At 46.6% G+C, this 24,966-nt stretch overlaps 1 protein-coding gene across 1 annotated transcript in view; it reads left to right on the top strand.

Annotated features, from left to right (window-relative positions):
- Positions 1-1,924: 1,924 nt before the first annotated feature.
- Positions 1,925-24,966, top strand: part of LOC135887549 (zinc finger protein 436-like) — a 48,355-nt gene continuing 25,313 nt past the window's right edge. Inside the window, exons 1-5 of the mRNA XM_065415275.1 lie at positions 1,925-2,096; positions 16,781-16,851; positions 17,383-17,509; positions 18,699-18,812; positions 19,217-20,015. Of these exons, the coding sequence (XP_065271347.1) occupies positions 1,925-2,096; positions 16,781-16,851; positions 17,383-17,509; positions 18,699-18,812; positions 19,217-20,015 (1,283 nt within the window). The remainder of the gene's footprint in view (positions 2,097-16,780; positions 16,852-17,382; positions 17,510-18,698; positions 18,813-19,216; positions 20,016-24,966) is intronic.

The following is a 24,966-nucleotide window of genomic DNA, read 5'->3' as shown; positions in this document are numbered from 1 at the left end:
GCCTTGCCTGGCTGTTTACTTACAAGTTGGAAATATGAGAGACTTGTTCAGAAAGATTTGGAGAGCATGGATTGATGTCTGGTCCCTCTCAGTCCCAAGAGCTAACTCCCCCAAAACAAAGAGCACAAACAAAAGCCTTCCCCCCACCAAGATTTGAAAGTATCATGTCCCCTTATTGGTCCTTTGGGTCAGGTGTCCGCCAGGTTACCTGAGCTTCTTAACCCTTTACAGGTAAAAGGATTTTGGAGTCTCTGGCCAGGAGGGATTTTATAGTATTGTACACAGGAGGGCTGTTATCCTTCCCTTTATAGTTATGACAAAAGGGGCGGGTGGCTTCCTGTCTCTGTGACCCCTAGACAGTTGAGTTCACAATTGTGACCAGAGAGGTCAGCATTGGGCATTGTGGGACAGCTGCTGGAGGAGCGTTTGGCTTGACATAGGTAACAGTGTCTACATTCCCGTTGCGTTGGCCTCTGGACATCAACCATGGCTCAACGCCGCTCAGGGAGGTGGTGTTACTATGTCAGTGTAAAGTAGAGCTCAGCTTACATTGGTGGGAGACCAAGTGTAGACACCTGCACAATCAGGTCAATGCAAGGTGGTGTATGTCAACCTAACTTTGTAGTATAGACCAGGCCCTGGAGTGAGGGAGGAGCATGCACGCTCAGAGGCAGTGACTTAAGTGCCAAGGGAACTTTTACTGCAAAAACTTAGGTGCTGAGTGAATTTAGGTACCTACTGGGTTTTGTGGGATGCCATCTAACACTGGGATTTAGGCTTCTAAATCTGGGGTGTCAGTGCCTAACTCATTTTGTAGGTCTGGGCCTAAGTCAATAGCCCACAGTCACACAGTCTGTGGCACAGCAAGGAAAGTAACCCCAGGTCTCCTGCATCCCAAGTTAGCAATCTAACTCTGGACCATGGGCAGAATAGTTGGTGACAATGAAATTTCCTCTGTGTGTGGCACTCCCATTTAAATGAGTAACAAAACGAAAAAACAGAAAACAAAACCTAACAACAAAAGAGCATTAAGCTTTATTATCAGTGGAATTGTTTCGCATATACTTTTATGAAATTTCCATAAATGCCTAAATGATTTTGGATCATGTGTTATCGACTTTCAGTGGCACTTTGACTACTAAGTCACTTATGAGCTTTTGAGAATTTAACACTTAGGCCTGGTCTACACTACGAGTTTAGGTCGAATTTAGCAGCGTTAAATCAAATTAACCCTGCACCCGTCCACACATCGAAGCCATTTACTTCGACATAAAGGGCTCTTAAAATCGATTTCTGTACTTACTCCTCCCTGACGAGGGGAGTAGCGCTGAAATCGACATTGCCGGTTTGAATTAGGGTTAGTGTGGATGCAATTTGACGGTATTGGCCTCCGGGAGCTATCCCACAGTACACCATTGTGACCGCTCTGGACAGCAATCTGAACTCAGATGCACTGGCCAGGTAGACAGGAAAAGCCCCGCGAACTTTTGAATTTCATTTCCTGTTTGCCCAGCGTGGAGAGCACAGGTGACCACGCAGAGCTCATCAACACAGGTAACCATGCAGTCTGAGAATCGAAAAAGAGCTCCAGCATGGACCGTGCGGGAGGTACTGGATCTGATCGCTGTATGGGGAGACAATTCCGTGCTAGCAGAACTACGTTCCAAAAGACGAAATGCCAAAACATTTGAAAAAATCTCCAAGGGCATGATGGAGAGAGGCCACAATAGGGACTCACTACAGTGCCACGTGAAAGTTAAGGAGCTCAGACAAGTGTACCAGAAAACCAAAGAAGGTCCGGGGCAGAGCCGCAGACATGCCGCTTCTACGCTGAGCTGCATGCAATTCTGGGGGGGGGGGGGGGGGGCGCGCCACCACTACCCCACCCCTGATCGTGGATTGCGATGAGGGGTTACTCTCAGCCATGCCTGAGGATTTTGAGGACGGGGAAGATGAGGAGGAGGACGAGCTTGCGGAGAGCACACAGCACACCGTTCGCCCCAACAGCCAGGATCTTTTTCTCAGCCTGACTGAAGTAGCCTCCCAGCCCTCCCAAGGCGATATCCTGGACCATGAAGCCATAGAAGGGACCTCTGGTGAGTGTACCTTTGTAAATATAAAACATGGCTTAAAAGCAAGCGGTTTTTAATGATTAATTTGCTCTGAGGACTTGGGATGCATTCGCAGCCAGTACAGCTACTGGAAAAGTCTGTTAACGTGTCTGGAGATGGAGCGGAAATCCTCCAGGGACATCTCCATGAAGCTCTCCTGGAGGTACTCCAAAAGCCTTTGCAGAAGGTTTCTGGGGAGGGCAGCCTTATTCCGTCCTCCATGGTAGGACACTTTACCACACCATGCTAGTAGCAAGTAATCTGGTATCATTGCCTGACAAAGCCTGGCAGCGTATTGTCCCGGTGTTTGCTGGCATTCAAGCAACATCCGTTCTTTATCTCGCTGTGTTATCCTCAGGAGAGTGATATCGTTCATGGTAACCTGGTTGAAATACGGGAATTTAATTAAGGGGACAGAGGTGGCCATTCCTACTGGGCTGTTTGCCTGTGGCTGAAAATAAATTCTTCCCTGCAGTTAGCCAAGCGGTTGGGGGGGGGGGGGGGCATTGGCGCTGAGCTGTTTGCGTTTGGCTAGCAGGGATCTTCCCTGATACCAGCCACGCAGTGAGGGGAGGGGTAAAGCGATCATCCCAGAGAATTGGATGGGGGGGGGGGTTAGTTTAGTTTCTGCTGCTGCACATTAACACAAAAACCACAGCACTCACCGGGCTTTGCTTGGTATGGGAAAGGAGGGGGCTGCTTTTATGAAGGTTGCAGAAGCCAAAAGACAATGGCTTACCATGGCCACATGCAAGCCGAATTCTGTTGCCCAGCCCTGCGTCTGTGATCTCTAACACCAAAGCCGCAGGCACTCAATATTAAGATGCAAAATGCGACCTTGTACCGAAATCACATGTGCTATGTAATGTGAATAGTATTGTTCACCGTGAAAGAGTATACCCATTGTTCTTTAAAATGTATCTTTTTAAATACTTCTCTCCCTTTTTTCCCTCCCGCAGCTGCAAATTTTTCAAGTCTCTCTCCTCCGTCCCGAAGGCTATCTCAGATAAGGCGGCAAAAAAAACACACACAAGATGAAATGTTCTCTGAGATCATGCAGTCGACCTGCAATGAAAGAGCTCATCTGAATGAGTGGAAGAACACAGTATCACAGTACAGGAAAGCGGCCAATGAACGTGAGTACAGGAGGGATGAACGTGAGGACAGGAGGGATGAACGTGAGGACAGGAGGGACGCTCAAGATGAGAGGTGGCGGCAGGAAGATCAGAGGAGGCAGGATGCAACGCTGGGATTACTGCGGGATAAAACGGACATGCTCCGGCATCTGGTGGAGCTTCAGGAACGGCAGCAGGATCACAGAGTGCCACTTCAGCCCCGGTATAACCGCCCTCCCCCTCCCCAAGTTCCATAGCCTCCTCACCCAGATGCCCAAGAACGCGGGGGTGGGGGGGAAGTCTCCGTGCACCCTGCCACTCCACCCCAGTGGACAGCCCAAGCAAAAGGCTGTCATTCAACAAGTTTTGAAGTGGCCTTTTCCTTCCCTCCTCCCCTCCTCCCACACCCCACCCAGGCTACCTTGTCAGTTCTCTCCCTATTTTTATATTCAATTCATAAAGAATACATGGTTTTTAAATGATAGTGACTTTATTTCCTTTGAAAGCAAGCTGTGATTAAAGGGGGTAGGGTGGGTGGCTTACAAGGAATGAGTCAATCAAGGGGGCGGGTTTTCATCAAGGAGAAACAAACAGAACTTTCACACTGTAGCCTAGCCAGTCATGAAACTGGTTTTCAAAGCTTCTCTGATGCGCAGCGCTTCCTGGTGTGCTCTTCTAATCGCCCTGGTGTCTGGCTGCACGTAATCAGCGGCCAGGTGATTTACCTCAACATCCCACCCCTCCATAAACATCTCCCCCTTACTCTCACAGAGATTGTGGAGCACACAGCAAGCAGCAATAACAATAGGAATATTGGTTTTACTGAGGTCTGAGCGAGTCAGTAAAGTGCGCCAGCGACCCTTTAAATGTCCAAATGCACATTCTACCACCATTCTGCACTTGCTCAGCCTATAGTTGAACAGCTCCTGACAACTGTCCAGGCTGCCTGTGTATGGCTTCATGAGCCATGGCATTAAGGGGTAGGCTGGGTCCCCAAGGATAACTATAGGCATGTCAACATCCCCAACAGTGGCTGTCCTCATCACTCGTCGCCGCGCTGCCGTCACCGCCACCTCCTCGCCTAGTTTTTCAGGTTCTGGTTCAGCATAAACTGCAGATAATGCACGAGGTGTTTACAATGTTCATGACTGCTGCCTTGAGCTGAGCAGGCTCCATGCTTGCCATGGTATGGCGTCTGCACAGGTAACCCAGGAAAAAAGGCGTGAAACGGTTGTCTGACATTGCTTTCACAGAGGGAGGAAGGGAGGGAGGGAGGGAGAGAGGGGCCTGACGACATGTACCCAGAACCACCCGCGACAATGTTTTTTGCCCCATCAGGCATTGGGATCTCAACCCAGAATTCCAATGGGCGGGGGGAGACTGCGGGAACTATGGGATAGCTATGGGATAGCTACCCACAGTGCAACAATCCGGAAGTCGACGCTAGCCTCGGTACTATGGACGCACACCGCTGAATTAATGTGCTTAGTGTGGCTGCATGCACTCGACTTTATACAATCTGTTTCCAAAAATCGAATTCTATAAAATCGGAGTAATCACGTAGTATGTAAGTTATATATAGGCTTGGCAGAATTAGATTTTTTTTTTTTAATTTCAACTGATAATATAGATTTTTTTAAACATACTTTTAGATTTTTATAGATTTAAATTTTCACAGTTCAGAATTATGGGGTGGTCAGACAATAATTATTAAATGACAGTAGATATTGTGATTACAAAGTTAAAGCTTTACTAACCATTAAAATACATCACATGTTGAAATATACAAAGTAAATATCCTTAAATCACACTCTATAAGTTATCAAGAAGCATTTTTCTTACTTTGCCTACCTGTACATTTAAATAATTATTGATAGAAATATTTGAATTGGTTTGTGTGTGTGCTGTGAAATTATTTACCAACATTTATCAATAAAAATCGAATCCATCCAAGCCTATCACATTCTCTTAGTTTTAGTCCCACTTTTTTCCCTGTACAAATGTTTACATGCCTGTCACAGCATCACTGCAAACTTTCAGTGTCTTTGTGCTGCCATATTGATAATCATTGTGACCTCTATCAACAGACAGGCTGAACTAGAGCAATTCAAGATTTACATTTCTTACGGCTTTCCACTGGTATACCAAACATACATCCAGAAACACAGGCCTACTAACTAGATTATTCTGATGAGTAGACAAGTTAAATACTTTACTGGAGCTGCAACAACATAGTCACACCACAGCAAAGTGGACATTGTGGAAAAATTAAGTTGAGTCATTGATATTTTATGGTGAATGAATTTTCAAGCAATGATTTAAAATGATAGCAACTTATCCACCTTTAGCCAAAATTGCATAGCCTTACAGATCAAAATTTTAACTATTTCCTATGTGTTTGACCATTTAAATACCAAGGATGTCACATGGGCTTACATCATGGGTTAATTCAATGGCTCCGCTACTTGCGGTTCAATCAGCACACGGCTACAGCCCATGTGACATCCTCAGGGCCACAAAGGTAGCATATATATTGCATGGATGCAGCCAACATAACACACAGAGAGCTGCATATGTGGCCCACAATGGAAAATAGGTTGAGAACCACACTGGATTATATTAGGCTGCTTGCAGAAGTGGGGAAGGTTCTGCAGGCTCACCCTTCCCCCCCCCATGCTGCTACTTCTAGGGGAAAGGGGAGGCCAAGAAGTTCTCAGAACATTGCAGGGGTGGGGGTCAGAACCATGCAGAGAAAGGTGAGAGGTGGCAAATTCTGAAAGAGAGACTTTCCTCTTCTGGCAGAATTTGCTACCTTGATGCTTGTTTCTCTCCTTTTTTTAATGGAGATGCAAAAAAAGGCATCTTCGGTGTCCGTTTTTGATATGTAGCAAAGTGTGCAGAGGAAGCAGTTTCTGACACTATATTCGGGCAGCAAAGGCATTCATCCCAGCAGTCCGGGGAAGGGGGGTGAGGGCCCCCAGGACAGCTGAGCGCGTCCTGCAGGCTCCAGGCTGGGTCACAGCTCCTCTGCAAGCAAAAAGGATAGCACTTGGCCAGATCCGTGGGCGTGTGGGGGAGGAGGGGAGAACAAATCAGCTAGAGCTGTGGGGCCGCTCACAGGGTGTTTGTGACACTCGGTGAATTAAGCTCTGGCTAGGAAAACCCTCCCCAGACAAGAGCCCCAGATCCCAGGGAGGGGAGGGGGACAGACCCACTGGGGAAGGAGAGTAGGGCTGGGGAGTGGGGGAAGAAGGAGGGGAGGGCCGTGTGTGTGGCGGGGGGAGGGGGGAGGTCAGCATGCCTGGGTGCTTCCCAGCTCTGGAAAAGATAACTCCAGTCACTGCCTGGGACGTGCTGCAGCCCGGGTTGGTATCTAAGGGCACAGGAAGACGACAGAGCAGCAGCAGCAGCAATCAAAGGCCCTGCAGCTTGTTGCAAGATGTTTCTGCTGCTCTTGCTGCGCCTGCCGACACCAGCCCCTGCAGGGGAGATGCCAGGTGACTGGGAGAGAACTGGGGGAAGTGGAGGGGACTGGGCAGGAAAATGACTCTCTGCACAAGACAACCCTGCCAGGGATGCTGGGACGATTTGTGCAGTGGGGGTGCTGAGAACTATTGAACCAAACTGTAAACTCTGCATGTGATGGACACCACTTCAAGACGGGGGTGCTGCCGTCCCCCCCCCCCCTCCCCTGAGTCCTGTTTGTTAATGCAGCCGGGGTGGGATCTCACCTGCCTTAACAATGAAGTCACTGCGCTCCTCTGCCTGGGGTCTGCTCCAGGAGCAAAACCAGGGGAGGAAAGGGGAGCACAGTGGTTCAGAGGGGCTGCATTGGGGTCATGAATGGGCTCCGCTGGGAGATTCTCTTTTGTGCCTCTGTGTGGCAGGCAGAGATGTCAGGAAGGAAAGGGGTGAAAAATCAGACAGGGATGGATAGAAAAAAGGAGGGAGGGAATGGGGGGTGGACAACAAGAAATGTGTCAGATTTTGACCATCTTTGCACATTTAGGGAAGTAACAGGGAGAGAAGAGTGGGTGGCACAGAGAAGAGAGGAGAGGGATTATTCATAGTTTTAAAAATCTCTCCACATTATCAAGCCCCTGAGAAATAACCATAGGGTTCATTCCGATTCCACAGAAGTCAGTAAACCTCCTCAGTGTTAAAGTGCTGAGCGGGATATGTTTTCTCCATCCGACACATCATGTGTAACCTGGCTTGGACTGAGGGTTCCTTCCTGCAAATCATGTGACATTTTCTAAAATGATGCATATGGTTTTCTTGGAAGGATCAGGCCCTTAATGGTTTTGCTAATCGGAGGAAACTGGCTATTCCTTTCCGATGGCCAAAGGCAGAGTGAGGGGATTCTAAATAGCCAATTCTTCAGGGAATATATTGTGTTTCAAAAAAAGCCTGTAATTTCCAATAATAAATCTCTGTTTGACACTCCCAGGACTTCACCACAGCTCTACAAATAAGGATGCTTTGCCAGGGAGAAAAGGGCTGCCAAAGTTCATTTCCAAAGGGCTACATTTCAGTCCCCAGTGTTAGCATATTATGTTCCCATCAGCATGTTGTTCATTACTATAATAAACTAGTGGCAAAAAGGTGTGATTAGAACGTTGTGGGAAAGAGATCTTTAGCCAGATCCTGCTGCCTTCAGCCTTATCCTTATAGCTGCTCAATTGCAACTTAGATGAGCTGGTGAGAAGATGCACCCAGGGTTTTTAAGAATGACTTTATAAAACAAAACAAAAAAAATTGGTTTTCTCTTTGCTTCCTTGTGTACATTAAAAAAGACCTGGATGGGATTTTCTTCTTCTTTTCTTAGTATTACAAAAGAGTCTTAAGCCTAAAAGACTCTGTGGAGGATTGGAGCATTAGTAAGTTTATAACATTCAAGAATTATTATTTTTTATGGCAAATTACACCTGATTCTTTCCCAGGATTTTTGGCTGAGCTTGTGAGGGCCTGCATTCAGCTCGATATCATTTTCCAGTCTGTCTGTAACACGTTAACTTTTGAATGCCGCATCTGATCGATTCCAGGATTTCAGAGAATGTTCTAGGACTCAAAGGACAGAACCCTATTGATTTGGGTGAAATCTGGAAAACCAAAAGAGTGAAACTGGGGACACAAGGAGTCCCTGGCATGTCCCCATTCTCCTCTCTGTGACACACAGAACCCCTGGCATTGGGGTTCTAGGGAGTCTTTGAAATTGAAGGGGATGGGAGTGTAGACCGCAGGGCACTTGTGGGGGAGAATGGATAAGAGCAAGGAAACGCTGGTGTGCAATGAACTTGGTCTAAAGAAGCACCAAAGTGCGTAACCCTCTGGTAGATAAATGGTCAGTTGCAGGTGAGGAGGGGGGGTCTTTATTTAAAAATGAAAACAATAATTCTGTTTGTTTATTTTCCTCCAGAGACATATAATGGCGGTTAAGTCTTGTCTCTCCTGTTGTTGGTGGGGGCTGTTGGATGATTCCCAAGTGTAGCGGGAGCTTTCGGACAAACAGATTTTTTCCTCAAAGTGGTTGGGGCTAAATGTTACAGAAATAAACTAATGCAAAACTGTCCCAATAAAAATCACTTCCCTTTTCAATCAAGTCACGTGGGGCCTGATTTTTCAGAGGTGCTGAGCCTCCACAGCTCACGTTGACTTCAGCTGGAGTGGTGGGTGCTGCGCAGCACCTCTGAAAATACAGCCCCAAGATACTGCAATGATGGGTGCTAAAAAAATTAATTCAGTTTAAAAAAGGGGACACATGCTATCTTGCTTCTGTAGTAGGAACTGATTGCACATATCTAGAGCTCCCTGCATACCTCAATTCCCCTCCCCTGTCCCCCTCTATTTCAAGGACTCCCTGCAACATTTTAAACTCTATTTGGGCAAAGGGCAGAGCTGAGTTGGGACTGTTGCTTTAGTGGAAGGCGTCAATGGCTGCCATCAACCAGATCTATAGACAATTACAGTCCTGGTTAAAGGTGATGTGTGTGCTAACCAGATGCCATGGGCTCCAATTATGTGTCTCCTCTTTCCCCCTTCCTATTTTCTGATCTTCCTATCCACTGATGGCTAGAATATTTCCTGACAATTTTGGAATTGATCGGCTGCAGTGTTCAAAAGCTGTTAGTACATCCAAACAGAGAAATACCAGCATGTTGAGTGTGGGCCTGGCTTTGCTTGGCAAATTATCCTTCTCAGATTTTGCTCTATTTTATCACTAATAATTTTCAATTCTCAATATAAAATCTCAGATGGGAGAGGAGGTTCTACCCTTTTTAGCTATAGTCACTTACCCTTGTTTCAACAGGAAACTGTTTTCCCATTTATGTACATTAAAATTGACATATTTGCTGTCTTGCCCATATTTAATTAACATAAAAGCCAGGAGCTTCCCCCTATTCATAGTCTGCCCTTTATCTTCAAGGCACTCAGTCTAGAACCAGGAATCCTAAAGATTGCCTGACGCTCTGGGATAATGACCAGCTCGGCTCCTCAGGCAAAAGGAGTCTGTCTGTGGCAGAGGGAAAGCTCTACTGTGCAGGAGACTGCTTTCTCCGGCCATGGGACAAACGCCCACAGGAGCTCAAAATCACCACAAACATCCCCCATCTGCATTCCCAGTGCCAGTTGGCTTCTTAGACCTGCTTTCAGTAACCAGCCCACAAACTGCAGCTGGCATCCGAGGCCTGGATCCACAAAAGGGCTTAGGTAACAACACAGTGATCCACAAAGCCTGCGTTAGTCCCCTAGGCTCCCTGTCCAATGAAAGGGGAGCGATAGGTGCTTAGAATAGGCTCCACAAAAGCCAGACTGGAGCCGCCTAAGTTAGCCCATGGGAGAAGCTGATGAGAGGGATGTGTCCTAAACACCACACCTCACTTGGAGTTCAGCACCTAAGTCCCAGCTGCATGGAGGCGCCAACCTGCTTGTGATCCACAAACTAGGGAGAAATCAGGGCTTCTCCGTTTGCAGAGACCAGATCTGGTAGTGTGCGCAGAGGCAAACAAACACCTCCCAGAACAGCCAGGAGAGGAGGATTGTGCCTCTCTTAGGCCTGGTCTACACTGGGGGGATCGACCTAAGATATGCAACTTCAGCTACGAGAATAACATAGCTGAAGTCGACGTATCTTAGGTCAACTTACCTTGTGCCCACACGGTGCGGGGTCAACTGCCGCTGCTCCCTTGTCGACTCCGCTTCCTCCTCTCGCCGCGGTGGAGTACAGGAGTCAACGGCAGAGCGATCAGAGATCGATTTATCGCGTCTACACTAGACACGATAAATCGATCCCCGATAGATCTATCACTACCCGCCAATCCGCGGGTAGTGTAGACGTACCCTAATAATCTTTAGCCCGCTGGTTAAGGTACTTGGGAGTCCCAGGTTCGAGTCTGCTACCCCTACGGAGAGTGCTGTAATGACTGGGCTAGGGGACATTCTGATGTGGGCCCTCCCTCCATCTCTCCTAATGAAGTTGTTCCACTTTAATTAAATAATTAATATTAATTGGCCCAGAGAAAGAGAGTGAGAATCAGAAGTTAGCACACTCTCCTGAGACATAGAAGACCCTTGTTCAACCTCCTTCTCATCAGGCAGATAGGAGGCTTGAACTGCTGGTCTCCCACATCCCAGATGAGTACGCTCACCAGCAGGCTAAATATTATAAGTGAGAGTGTCCTCCCTTGTCCCTACCAAGCTCTTTGGTGTAGATATAGGCGACCTCTGCATACAGGACCTGCTTATGACTTAGGCAGCCAAAAGTCTCTTTTCCCCCAATTCATGGATCACTCAGGGTGGGAGATAAGGGTCTAGACACCTAGAGTGAGGCAGCAGTGCGCACGCTCAGAGACAGAAACATACGGTAGGTGCCTAGGGGACTTTTTACTGCAAAATCTTAGGTTGAGAGTGAGTTTAGGCACCTACAGGGTGTGGCAGCAGCAGAGCAGAGGTTTCGTGGATTGCAATGGTACCTAACATTAAGACTTGGGTGGATCCGGGCCCAAATAAATAAATAAAACATTAAATTTAACCTCCTCCCCCCCACTCACACGCTTCTCATTGGGGAGAAAGAGAGAATCAGTCCTAACAAATGCAAGTTGTGAGGCTGGGGCCTGGATAGACAGTGCTGGGACCCTGTGGGGATAAGGGCGCTGTAGAACGTGGGGGAGTGGCACCACCCAGCTGCTTACGGGGCAGTTGGCTGGACCCCGGCTGACTGGGGTTAAACTTCCAACTAATTATTAAATACAATAGAACTCCTATTTCATGAAGTAATTTTTATTGAGGAGTTCATAGAAGTGAATGTCTTAATATTACATTGCTTTGTTCTTGTCTTTCAAACCACTGCAAGGCAATTTCCAAGGCATCAGAATGGGCAGAGATGTCAACATGTTCTTCATTAATATCACTTTCATTATATAAATTTATTTTCTATCAGAAAAATGATTTCATGTAACTGGACATTCTTAAGACAGGGGTTGATAGAATCTAAGTTCTACTGCGTGGATATAAAAATCCTCTACAGATTTTTCTCCATTTTCACAAACTTATTGAATATTATTAACACACCAACTGCCCCTACCCTGCTACCGCCACCTCCCACTGCAATGCCACCTTCTGGTTAACTTCCCCGCTCCAAATTGCCTGGGACCTTCCAGCTCCATTCTCCCACCCCTTGTGCCTGCTTCTCCTGTGAAAGCATCATCATCCAGGACTCCTGGCTGTCCATGTGAATGGCAGAAGGGTGCAGGAAGTGAGGAGAACCAGCACTTTCTAATTACTTATTGACTACTCATATAATATCCCCTCAGATTTTGTCCCTATCTCTCTCACTATCAAATATGGGTGAGAAATCTCCACAGATTTCCCTCTTCCCCTCTCTTAATTATTCAGTATGGACACAAACGCTCCTCATTTTGCGCTTTTTAATCTCTAATTATCAAATATTGATATAAAATTGCCTTTAGATTTTGCCATTATCCAGATAATTGTTGAATATTGGTAGAAAAAAGCTATTCAGTTTTCCCCTTTTTCTTTCTCTGATTACCAAAAAAAAAAAAAAAAATCACATGAATTCCCCCAGGTTTTGCCTTTTTTTCCTCTCTCATTATGAAGATTAATGTCAAATCCCCTCCAATTTTGCTATTTCTCCTCTAATTCTCAAATCCTGATATAACCCCCTCACTCAGATTTGGGGGGATGTCTTTGCTTTTTGAAATGCAGCAAATTCCCCTGATTTTAATTTGAAGGAAAACTGTTGCCCTGAGTCATTCCCCAGGTGGGATGAGGGGTGTCAGTGTGTCAAGTGGTTGGAATTTGGGAGAGCACTGGGATGTGTTTGATTGTGGGAACGTGGTGGCCATTCTCTTTATTGAATATTCATATAAAATCCCCTCCGATTTTTCTCCTTTTCTCTCACACAATTGGAGATTGCTGCTGCTTTTTTTCTCATATTATTGAATATTTAGATTTTAGCCAATTTTCTCCCAAGTGATCAAATATTAACATATTATCCTCTAAAATTATGCCCCATTTTATAGTTTGCTATTAATGATTTAACATCCCTCTGATTTTGCTTTGTCTCTCTAGTTACCTGATATTAATATTAAATCTCTTCAGATTTTGCACCTTTCTCTCCAATTTTTGAATATTGATATAAAATAACACTCTGATTTTGACCCATCACCTATTATCAAATAGTGATATAAAATCTCTCAAACTTCCCCACTCTCTCATCTAATTATTGAATATCGTTCTAACACCTCTCATTGCTCTTTAACTGTTAAACGTGAATATCAAATCTCATCAAATTTTGCCATTTTCTCTCTAATGATTGAATGTTGACATAAAATCTGTTCAAATTTTGCTGTTCTTTTTCTCCATTTGTGGAACACTGATTTAAACATCTTCTCAGAGTGGGTACTTTTCCCAGGCTTTTTTAACTTCAGCACCTTCTCTTCGTTTTTGAGGGAAACTTGCCCTGAGTCAGTAACCCAGATTGGAGGGCCAAACAGGGCAAGTGGGTGGGGAAAGTGCCCTCAACTGAGATTGTCCAGCCCCAGTTTTCCTTCTCCCAGCTCCTGCCAGCCCAACTCACCTCCCCCCAACTTTGAGCTGCCAGTCAGTCACCTGCCCCTGCCCCACTGCTGCCCCCTCCAACCATCACAGAACCTTCCGTCTCCATCCTTCTCCCCTCAGCCTCTAGTAAAGTGGTGGGGGCCAGGGCTCCCTGCTGCCCGTGTCAATTGGGAATAAGCATTGCTGTTTATTTACCAAATATTTATATAAAATCTCAGATTTTGCACTTTTCTCTCAAATTATTGAATATTGATATAAAATCCCCTCAAGGACAATGTCGGGGGGATCCCTCTTTGATTCTGCTCTTTTCTAGCATTTGCTTCAGAGACTCTATTCCTGGGGAGGGAGGGGGGTTGATTTAAAAATATCTTGGTGGGTTTAGTCCTGGTGAGAGGGTCCAGGTGTGTGCAGTAGTAAAGTGACCCAGGGTTTTTCCTGAATCACAGTCTAGAGTGTCTGTCTGCAGAGAAAGACCCTGTGGAGACTAGGGGAGTGAAATGGACTAGAGCCCCTTCTGAAACCTCCCTTCTCGCCCTGACAGGCTGCAGAATAATGTCTGTGTTTCACTCCGGATCGTCCCATCCTCTTGGGGGACGGGAAAGGGAAATGACTGCAGTAGCAGCGGCTCAGGTAGGGGTTTTTCAGTGCACAGCGGAGGGGGTATGTGCTGGGAAGGAGACCAAGGCAGTAAATACACAAGGGTGAGGAATGTGAAAGGGGCATCCACACCTGCCGCCCCAGGAGAGATCATAGAATCACAGAAATGTTGGGCTGGAAGGGACTGTGACAAGTCATTTAGTCCAGCCTCCTGCACTGAGGCAGGACCGAGTCAACCTAGACTATCCCTGGCAGGTGTTTGTCCAACCTGTTCTTCAAAACCTCCAATGATGTGGATTCCCCAACCTCCCTTGGAAGCCTTTTCCAGAGCTTATCTACCCTTATTATTAGAATGTTTTTCCTAATATCTGACCTAAATCTCCCTTGCTGCAGATTAGCCCATTACTTCTTGTCCTACCTTCAGTGGCCATGGAGAACAATTGATCTCCATCCTGTTTATAAACAGCCCTTCACATATCTGAAGACTGTTATCAGGTCCCCCTTTAGTCTTCTTTTCTCCGGACTAAACATACCCAGTTTTATTAACCTTTCTGTAGAGATCCGGTTTTCTAAAGCTTTCATCATTTTTGTTGCTTTCCTCTGGACTCTCTCCAGTTTGTCCCCGTTTTTCCGAAAGCGCAGCACCCAAAACTGGACATAGCACTTCACCTGAGGGCTCATCAGTACCAAGTAGAGTGGGACAGTTACCTCGCCTGTCTTACACAGAACACTCCTGTTAATAGACCCCAGAATGATATTAGCCATTTTTGCAACTGCGTCACATTGCTGATTCATATTCAGTTTATGATCCTCTGTAACCCGCACATCCTTTTCAGCAGTACAATGCATGCCCAGTTATTCCCCATTTTGTAGCTGTGCATTTGATTTTTCCTTCCTGAGAGTAGTACTTTGCACTTGTCTTTATTGAATTTCATCTTGTTGATTTCAGTCTAATTTGTCAAGGTCGTTTTGAATTCTAATCCTGTCCTCCAAAGTGATAACAACTCCTCCCATCTTGGTGTCATCTGCAGATTTTATAAGCATACTATCTACTCTATTATCCTAGTCATTAATGAAAACACTGAATAAGGATGGACCTCTATGGAACCGCAGTAGATACATGTGTCATCCCCCTCCCCCCCAGTTTGACAGTGAGTCATTGAGAACTACTCTTTGAGTATGGTCTTTCACCAATTTTGCACTCACCTTATAGTAATTTCAACTAGACCACATTTCCCTAATCTGCTTATGACAATGTCATGTGGGACTGTGTCAAAAGCCTTATTAAAGTCTAGATATATCATGTTTACAGCTTTCCCCATATCCGCTAGGCCAATATCCCTGTCAAAGAAGAAATTTAGGTTGGTTTGGCATAATTTGTTCTTGAAGAATCCATGTTGGCTTATAACCCTATTATCTTCTTGGTGCTTACAAAATAATTGTTTAATTATTTGTTCCAGTATCTTTCCAGGCATTGAAGTTAGGATGACTGGTCAATAATTTTCCAGGCCCAGCTTTTCCCCCTTTTTAAAGATAGATACAATGTTTACCTTTCTCCAGTCCTCTGGGACCTCATCTGTCCTCCATGAGTGCTTGAAGATGATCACTAATGGTTCAGGAATTGCTTCAGCTAGTTCCTTAAGTATACTACAATTAATTTTATCAGGCCTTACCAACTTAAACACATCTAATTTATCTAAATATTTTTTAACCTGTTCTTCCCCTATTTTGGCTAACATTCCTTCCCCCTTGTTGTTAATATTAATTGTGTTAGTATCTGGTCACAATTAACCTTTTTAGTGAAGACTGAAACAAAATATGCCTTAAATGCATCAGCCTTCTTGGTGTCATCTGTTATTAGCGCTCCTTCCCAGCTAAGCAGAGGACCTACACTTTCCTTTATTTTTCTCTTGCTCCTGATGTATTTATAGACCTTTTTCTTATTGTTTTTCATGCCCCTTGCTTAGTGTCATTCATTTTGTGCCTTAGTCTTTCTGATTGTTGTCCCTTCATGGTTGTGCTATTCTTTTGTACTCATCCTTAGCCATTTGTCCATGGTTCCACTTTTTGTCAGATTCCTTTTTGATTTTCAGGTCATTAAAGAGTTCCTAGTGGAACTATATTGGCCTCTTACTGTTCTTCCTATCTTTCCTTCACATAGGAATAAGTTTGCTGTTGTACCTTAGATATTGTCTCTTTGCGAGACTGTCAGCTCTCCTGAACTCTTTTTTCCTTCATATTTTTTCCCAGGGGACCTTACCTACCTGTTCTCTGAGATTGTAAAAGTCGGCTCGTTTGAAGTCCATTGTCCTTAGAATCGTGAAATCTACCATTTCATGATCACTTTCCCACAAATTGCCTTCAAAACTTCAGATTTGCAACCAATTTCCCCCTGTTAGTCAGAATTCATAAATTCCAGGGTCAGAAGAGACTATTGTGATCATCCACTCTGACCTCCTGTATAACTCAGGCCAAATTTCCCCAAAATAATTCCTAGAGACGATCTTTTAGAAAAAACATCCAAACTTGATTTTAAAATTGCCGGTGATGGAGAATCCACCATGATCCTCCGTAAATAATTCCAATGGTTATTTACTCTGACTGTTAAAAATGTATGCCATATTTCCAGTCTAAATTTGTTTAGTTCCAACTTCCAGCCATTGGATCATGTTATACCTTTGTCTACCAGAATGAAGAGCCGATTATCACATTTCTGTTCCCCATGTAGGTATGTATAGACTGTAATCAAGTCACCTTTTAACCTTCTCTTTGTCAAGATAAATAGATTGAGCTCCTTGGGTCTTTCACTATAAGGCAGGTTTTCTAATCCTTCAATCATTCTTATGGCTCTTCTCTGAACCCCCTCCAATTTATCAGCTTCCTTGAATTGTGGACATCAGAACTGGACACAGGCTTCTAGTAGTGGTGCACTAGTGCCAAATACAGAGGTAAGATAACCTCTCTGATCCTACTCGAGATCCCCCTGTTTATGCATCCAAGGATCACATTAGCTCTTTTGGCCACAGCATTGCATATGGAGCTTGTGTTCAGCTGATTATCCATCATGACCCCGAAATCTTTTTCAGAGTCACTGTTTCCCGGGGCAGAGTCCCCCATCCTGTAAGTATGGCCTGCATCCTTTGTTCCTAATCCTCCCCCTGTCTCCTCACAGCCAGCTGCTGGGAATGGGGGAGGTGTTTGGGTTCCTACTAGGGCTCTATTCCTGGACCCTGCTGTGGGTCTTCATCTTTATCAGTAGGTGTGTGATAAATGCGAATGACCCTCTCCCCCTGTGCTAGGAGTGACAAGGACTCTCTTTCTCCTCACACCTCACAACTTCCGGGTTGCTCTGCGTGCGATGGGATTGTTTTACTGTGCTCCTCCCAGAGCTTTTACTTTTTTTGGCCATCCTTCCCCGTCAATAGTGGGATTGGGGCTGGGGCAGCAGTTACCGAATGGGGGACAATTGTCATTTTCAGGAGCTGGTGACCTTCGAAGAGGTGGCTGTGTATTTCACCGAGGAGGAGTGGGCTCTGCTGGACCCGGGTCAGAGAGCTTTGTACAGGGATGTCATGCAGGAGAATTATGAGAATGTGACCTCGCTGGGTAAGGATCCCTGTCCCCTCGGGAAGTAGAAGCTGGAGGATGGGGGCTGTCTCTGAAGTCCCTGGTTAGCTTCTGGTCAAGGTTCTTTCCTGGTCCCTTAGATTTAAAGGGGATCAGGCTACACCCCCACCCAGCCTGCCTATGTGATAGTGGTGCCAGACACAGCACGGAGGAACTCTTACCAGGGCAACTTCTTTGGTGACTGTCTGCTTCCTGCTAACTTGCCCCAGTACAGGGTTACACCCTTGTGTGAGAAACTTTTATTTTTTCCCAGCATGCTTTCCTGAGGCTGGCCCTTTTAAATTTACCAGAAACAACCAAGCCTCAGCCTGTTTTGCAACTCTCCGCTGCTGGCTGAATCTCTCTCACGTGGCTGGTACTGGTCTGTTTTCCCTTTGTCGGTGCTGAGGGGATGGCACGTTCTCCAGGTGCCCAGAATTCAATGAGAGAGACTGGCTTCCTCCACACCTCCTCTCCAGGGTTAGGGGAGCAAGATACATATTGGAGATGCTAATTCCTCCAACCCCAGAGCTTTCAAAGGTCAGAAAGGTGGAATTTGCCTGTCCGTATGTAACACCGACAGATCCCAGTTGTCAGTGGGCGGGATTGAACCTGGGACCTCTGAAGCTAAATGCATGAGCCTCTACTGCATGAGCTAATAGCCATATGGCTCTTAGCTAAGGCTATAACAAACTCATTAATCTCTCTAAGTGGTCACGGTGCCACTAGAGGGGACAGAACACCACACCCAGAAGGTGTGTGGGTTACACGTAGTCACACCCCCATGTGCATACAAACTCTCTGTTTCCCCTCCCTTCTTGGCGCTGGCTCTATCCAGAGAGAGGTCTCTGGAGATTTAGAAGCAAGCAAAGGCTATGTCTTAGCGATCCAATTCCCCAGTGTCTGGAAGTCCTAAAGGTGCAACACCCCTCTCACCCCCACACACATACATGTGACTCCCAAAGGATCTCTGTGACCATGTCCCCATGCGTGTTCCACCAGCACAAACAGTGACTGGGTCAAAATTATTAAACTTTTTATGTGGAACCATTCTCCACACACGTTATTCACCTTGATCTCATAGAATCGTAGAGGATAAGACTGGAAGGGATACTGTAATTGTATAATCTGACCTCCAGTATAACACAAGCCATAGGACTTCTCACCTGTTTACTTTCCCCTTGAGCAGGATTTCCGATTCCCAAACCTGAAGTGATCTCCCAGCTGGAACGGGGAGAAGAGCCGTGGCTCACAGATCTCCAGGGCTCAGAGGAAAGGGGAATCCTGAGATATAGCCATGCAGGTAACGGTGTCAGTTAACATTGCTGAATGAAGGAACAGCTGGGATTCTCACAAAGTCCTCATGTATGCTTCTAATTCTGGATTGTCTCCAGTAGGTGTCATATCCACAAAATATGTTATTCATGACTTCCCACGCACCCTGACTCACACCTGACATTAACTTCCTCCCTGCTGACCACCCTTTCCTCTGCATGTTCAGGTGGGATGTGGTGGCTCAATTGGTTCCCTCCTTTCTCTCAACTCTGGGAAAGAATTTGGGGGAATTCAACTCCTGAATTTTTTCATTTGCCCAACAATTAATTTGGTTTATTCCCACCCCCACCTTTGCATTTCTCCATTCTGAGTTTTCCTTACTTCTCAGCACAGAGAATGATTCATCTCTGGATTTTCTCTTTATCCCAACAGCTGATGGGATCAAGAATGAGCATGAAGAGGTGAATCCTCAGCTGGGAGGTCCTGAGCAAGTGGAACAGCATGGGACACTATTAGAAAGATCCAAAGGAAACATCTGTTGGAGTGTTGGGCAAGGAAAAACCTGTGAGAATCAGTGTGGCACAGAAAGGCCACTGGGAAACCAGCCGGTGAAGAAAGTGGATAAATCCACTAATTGTGGGAGAGGTCTGAAGCACCTCAAGAAAACCAGAGTCCAGAGGATCCACATGGGAGAGAGACCAAGCACATGCAGTGAGTGTGGGAAAAGCTTCAGTAGTCATTCACACCTTCTTATACATCAAAGAATCCACACAGGAGAAAAGCCCTATAAATGCCCCCAGTGTGGGAAGAGCTTCAACCAGAGCCCAAACCTTGTTACACATCTAAGAATCCACACTGGAGAGCGACCCTATAAATGCCAGGAATGTGGGAAAAGCTTCACTGCAAACTCCACCTTTATTAAACACCAGAGAATCCACACAGGAGAAAAACCCTATAAATGCCCCGACTGCGGGAGAAGCTTCAATCAGAGCTCAGACCTTATTAGACATCAGAGACTCCATACGGGAGAGAAGCCCTTTAGCTGCCCCGACTGTGGGAAAAGATCCAGTGACAGCTCAGCCCTTATTGTACATCAGAGAATCCACACGGGAGAGAGACCCTATCGATGCCCTGTCTGTGGAAAAGGCTTCACTTGCTCTTCACACCTGATAACGCATCAGAGAACCCATACGGGAGAAAAACCATATAAATGTCCTTACTGTAGGCAAAGGTGTCGTGTAAAATCAGCCCTTATTATACACCAGAGAATCCACACAGGAGAGAGACCCTATAAGTGCCCCAACTGTGGGAAGACCTTCAGCAGCCGTTCACATCTTAATTCTCATCAGAGAATCCACAAGAGAGAAATGCCTTGTAAAAACCCTGAGTGTGGGAAAAGCTGCACAGAAAGCTCACCCCTTATTATGCATTAGGAGGAGAACTGAATAATTGCCCTGACTAAGGCTAGCTAAGAACTTGTCGACACCTGAAATATATTTTGGATTATGTTTGTCCACTGTAATCCGGAATAACTATTCTGAAAGCAGTACTACCACACTGCTTTGTTATGCCGGTTTAAGATCCTCCCCTTTTGAATAATTGAATCCACACAGCGCTGCATTCTGGGCAGATGTACCATGCTACTATGTTCTGCCGCTTGGCTCTGTGTATTCTGGGATTTTCTCCTGGTGCATTGTGGGATAGCAACCCAAAGCCACTGGAATTCTGGGATTTGGGGTCAAACTAACACATTTCAGGATTACTCTCGTGTCGTCCCATCATTCATTTGGCTTTTGTGAGCCAGCACCATTTTCAAGCCTCTGGCAGGCAGCATGAAGGGAACATGTGACCCTGACAATCATTAACATGAACAGGCCGATGCACAGGTATTGGCAGTCAAGCAGCTGGGTGGGTGGCTTTGGATGCCTTGAGAGACAGCCATGGTGATGCTGCACCAATATGGGTGACTCAAATAGAAGAGGAGGAGGACAAAAGCAAGCAGTTACTTCTGCAAGACCATTTTCTGGAGCATTTCCTCAGTGGACTTTCTCTTCTGGGCTTGACCAGCGAGCAGTGACTTGTGGGACAGGATAGTCATGCAGACCAAGGATGACTAGCAATGGTGGCAGAACTTCAGAATGACAAAGGCCACGTACCTCGAAAACTGTGCAGAGCTGGCCCATGAGCGGAAGTGGCAGCGCACCAACCGGAGAGTTCCCTTCAGCATAAAGTGTTGTGGTCTTCACTATCTAGAAGCTTGCTACTCTCCCAATGGCTTCTGGGCAACAGCTAACCAGTTTGGTGTTGGTAAATCAACTGTTGGGGCTGTCATAGAATCAAAATTGTAGGACTGGAAGGGACCTCAAGAGGTCGTCTAGTCCAGTCCGCTGCACTCACGGCAGGACTAAATATTATCTAGCCCATTCCTGGCAGGTGTTTGTCCAACCTGCTCTTAAAAACCTCCAATGATGGCATTTCCATGTGCTACTATTCAGAGAGTGCTGCTAGGCCAGGTCCTAAGGCTTGGCAGTACACAGGAAGTTATTGAATAATTTGAAAGGCTGGGGCTCCTGAATTGTATTGGGGCCACTAATGGTACCCATATGCCTATTGTTTGCCTCCCTGTACCAGATCTCAGAGTTCGTCAACAGGAAAGGATATTTGGGCACGGTGCTGCAAGGCCTGGTTGATCACTGTGGGAAAGTTCGACCAGTATTAATGTGGGGTGGTCTGGAAAGTTCCACAATGCCAGCGTTGTTCGACACTCAGACCTTTTCGGCAACGAGGCCAGAACTGGTGCCATGTGTTGCTACGGACATTCATCATGTGATTCCTCCTGTCACTCTGGGAGACCCAGCTTGCCCTCTGCTTCCCTGGCTGATGAATCCTTTTCCTGAACACTTGGAGAGGAGAAAGGAGCTCTTTAACTTACACCCTGAGTAGCTGCAGAATGACAGGGGAGTGGGCATCTGGAAGAATGAAGGGAAGGTTGACAAGGTTGCTGAGCAATATCTGCCTCTTGTGACAGGTGCTTGCTGCATTTCCCACAACATCTGATGTTGGCAAGAGGTGGAAGTGAAGAAACCCTGTGAATGTTATGAACAGCCAGAGAGGGTGCCTCTGCTAAATGCCACAACTGGTCAGGGACACATGGTCAGGGATGTGTTGTTCTCCTTTGAAGCGAAGGGGTAGTGGGGGAAAATGTATGTAACTTTGTGGTAGGATTTTAATTTTACTTTATGTAGGATTTTATTGTGCTTTGTGTGGGATTTTATTGTGCTTTGTGCAAGGATTTTATGAAACTTTTCAGTTGTAAATAAATAACAAATAGCTGTAAATAAAAACCTTTGTTGAAAACAGCCCGGCACAAACTTTGAAACAATAAAACTGTGCCAGACATGCCAAAAGTGCTGAGTGCACAACTTTGTGCCAATGGAGTCATAAATATGTTTGAAGGGGGGGACCGCTCTACATGTCTTGTGATGTGAGATGGCAAAGGAAAGTCCTGTCCTGTGTAGTTGGGGAAGCAAAGGAGTGTTCCCACTGCTGAGTTCTCGAGGGGCCACAGCACATGGCTAGGTTGGGGTGGTGGATGTGAACTTTAGCCCCACTGTTCTCCAGCAGAGCTATCTGCCGTTGCGTCATCTCCAGCATCTGTGCCTGCATGGGTGGGTTGTCTTTGTCAGTGTGTTCTCTCAGCAGGTCCCTCTACCTCTTCCAGTCCTCGATACCATTGTGAGGGCAACTATCCCTCAGCTTTTCAGTCTTCTGCCTGTGCTGGGATGTAGCCACAAAGTCACTGAGCATGTCCTCTGTCTCTTCCCCTTTGCTCAGAGATTTCCCAGAACTTCAGCAACTGACCACACTCTTGTCCATGGCATCTGTGGTGTGTCAAGGTGTAAGGCGCGGGGCGGGGGGGGGGGGGGGGGGGGGGGGGGGGGAGGAGGCTGATCAACAGCACAAGTATTGTCCCAGTTACAGGGCTGCCCAGAGGATTCAGGGGGCCTGGGACAAAGCGGGGGAGCAGACATAAAACAAGGCGCCACCCACTGCGGCGCTTGTACTCATCAGGCGGCGCTCCGAGTCGTCGTCATCAGTTCCTTCAGTCGCTCTGCGTCTTCGGCAGCACTGAAGGACCCGCCGCCGAAATGCCGCCAAAGACCCGGAGCGACTGAAGGCCCCGCCACCGAAGTGCCGCCGAAGACCCGGACCGCCGACGGGTGAGTAGCCAGGGAAGGGACCTGTAGGGCCCGGGGCCTGGGGCAAATTGCCCCACTTGCTTCCCCCCCCCCCCCCCCGGCCAGGCGGCCCTACCCAGTTATAGTTTCCATGGCAACAAAGATCAAATGTTGCTTTTTACTCCATTTCGGAATTCCATTTCCGTGGGCTCCTCACAGTCGGGGGTGACCATAGGGACGGTGAGACGTTTTCCACCTTCTATAGCAGGGGTTCTCAACCTTTTTCTTTCTGAGGCCCCCTGAACATGCTTCAAAACTTCATGGCCCCCCTGTGCCACAACAGCTGTTTTTCTGCATATAAAAGCCAGGGCCAGTGTTAGGGGGTAGCAAGCAGGGAAGTTCCGCGTGGCTCCATGCTACAGGGGACCCCGCAAAGCTAAGCTGCTTAGGCTTCACCTTCAGCCCCGGATGACGGGGCTTGGGGCGGCAGCGCTTCAGCTTCCTGCCCTGGACCTCAGTGAGTCTAACACTGGCCCTGCTTGGCGGACCCTCTGAAACCTGATTGCGGCCCCCTAGGGGCCCTTGGACCCCTGGTTGAGAACTGCTGCTCTATAGGACCCCTATATCAATCCTGGTTGTGGGCTGGGGAGGGGAGCTGGCTGGGTGGGTGTTTGGAGGGGAGGGGATGGCAGAGGGTGGGTTTGTAATTGCATGTGCAACTCTGTAGGAGGTCCTTACGTTGGAGGACGATCCCCTAAGGTGTGTCCCCCTAGAGGCAGAGGAGGTTGTTGTTCAAAAAGGCAATGGATAAACTGGGAAGTTCTGCTGCCCTGCAGTTTGCCAGGATGGTGCCCCCACACCTGGAGCAGAAGTGGAAAGGAACCACCACTTATATGGGTAGCCCTGAGAAAGCTGCATTGCTTCACAACGTGCATGCAAAAATAGAGCCCTCTCTTTGCCTTAAAATCTCTTGTATAGCAATTGCAGATCAGCACAAAGCGTGCTGCAAAATACACTTTTTGCAGTAATTGCTCTGTGCCCCAAGGGGTTAACCATGCTGAGGGTATGAGTTGACATAGCCACAAATGCCTTAAAATCTCTGCATTTTTAAATCACTCTGTAGCCTAATTTGGGCAAACGGTAGCGAGAAGCTCAAGGCATTGGTCCAACTGGGAGCTAAAGTACTTTTTTCTGTTGCCTTTTCTCGTTCTATATCTGCCACTACAATAAACATGCCTGCCATGCAATGAGATTTTTGTTTTGTTTTGTTTTGTTTTGTTTTGTTTTTAACCACAGGTTAAAACATCTTGAGTACAGGGCGGGCTCCAAGAGGGAGAAGGAACATTAAGCAGCCTGGGAAGAGGGGTGGACGGATGGCACATTTAACTGATGATAGTGGAATTTGATATTTCAGAGCAATAAATGCTTTGGAGCTTAAATTTTCTGGTGAGGATGCAGTTTTGAGTAGTGTGGTGTAGGCCTTGCCGGAGCCTGAGGCATAACTAGCAGTGTGAATGAAAGGCTGTGAACCAGAGTAGTCCCGGCCTTGGCAGAATAGTAACACACCGGGTATTGGCTAACCAAGTAAGCACATTCCAGTGTGGTACAAGAACACCCAGAGTTCTCAAGTAACAACGTAAACAAATTCCCAAGAGATTGAACAGGAAGACACCGACCCCTCGTAAGATAAGAATGGGATGACAGGATAATGGATGAGGATGTTTTGTTCGAACTAGCGCACAGTGCACAGTCAACCTGTGGAACTCATTGCCAGAAGATGTTGTGAAGGCCAAGATTATAACAGGATTCAAAAAAGAACTGTCAGGTGCTCCAGACACCTGATTGGCATAGCACACCACAGCCCAGAACCTCTGGGCTCAAGCGATCCGCCAGCCACAGCCTTTCAAATAGCTGGGATTACAGGCACGTGCCACCGTGCAGCACTAACAACCTGGGATAAAAACTGAGAGCCTCCTAGCTCATAACCGCCCAACACGGTGGCAG

This window comes from Emys orbicularis, chromosome 13 (assembly GCF_028017835.1).
Source record: "Emys orbicularis isolate rEmyOrb1 chromosome 13, rEmyOrb1.hap1, whole genome shotgun sequence".
NCBI classification, from domain to species: Eukaryota; Metazoa; Chordata; order Testudines; family Emydidae; genus Emys; species Emys orbicularis.
Note: the sequence above shows the minus strand (reverse complement) of the source record. Positions and strands in the feature narration are given on the sequence as shown.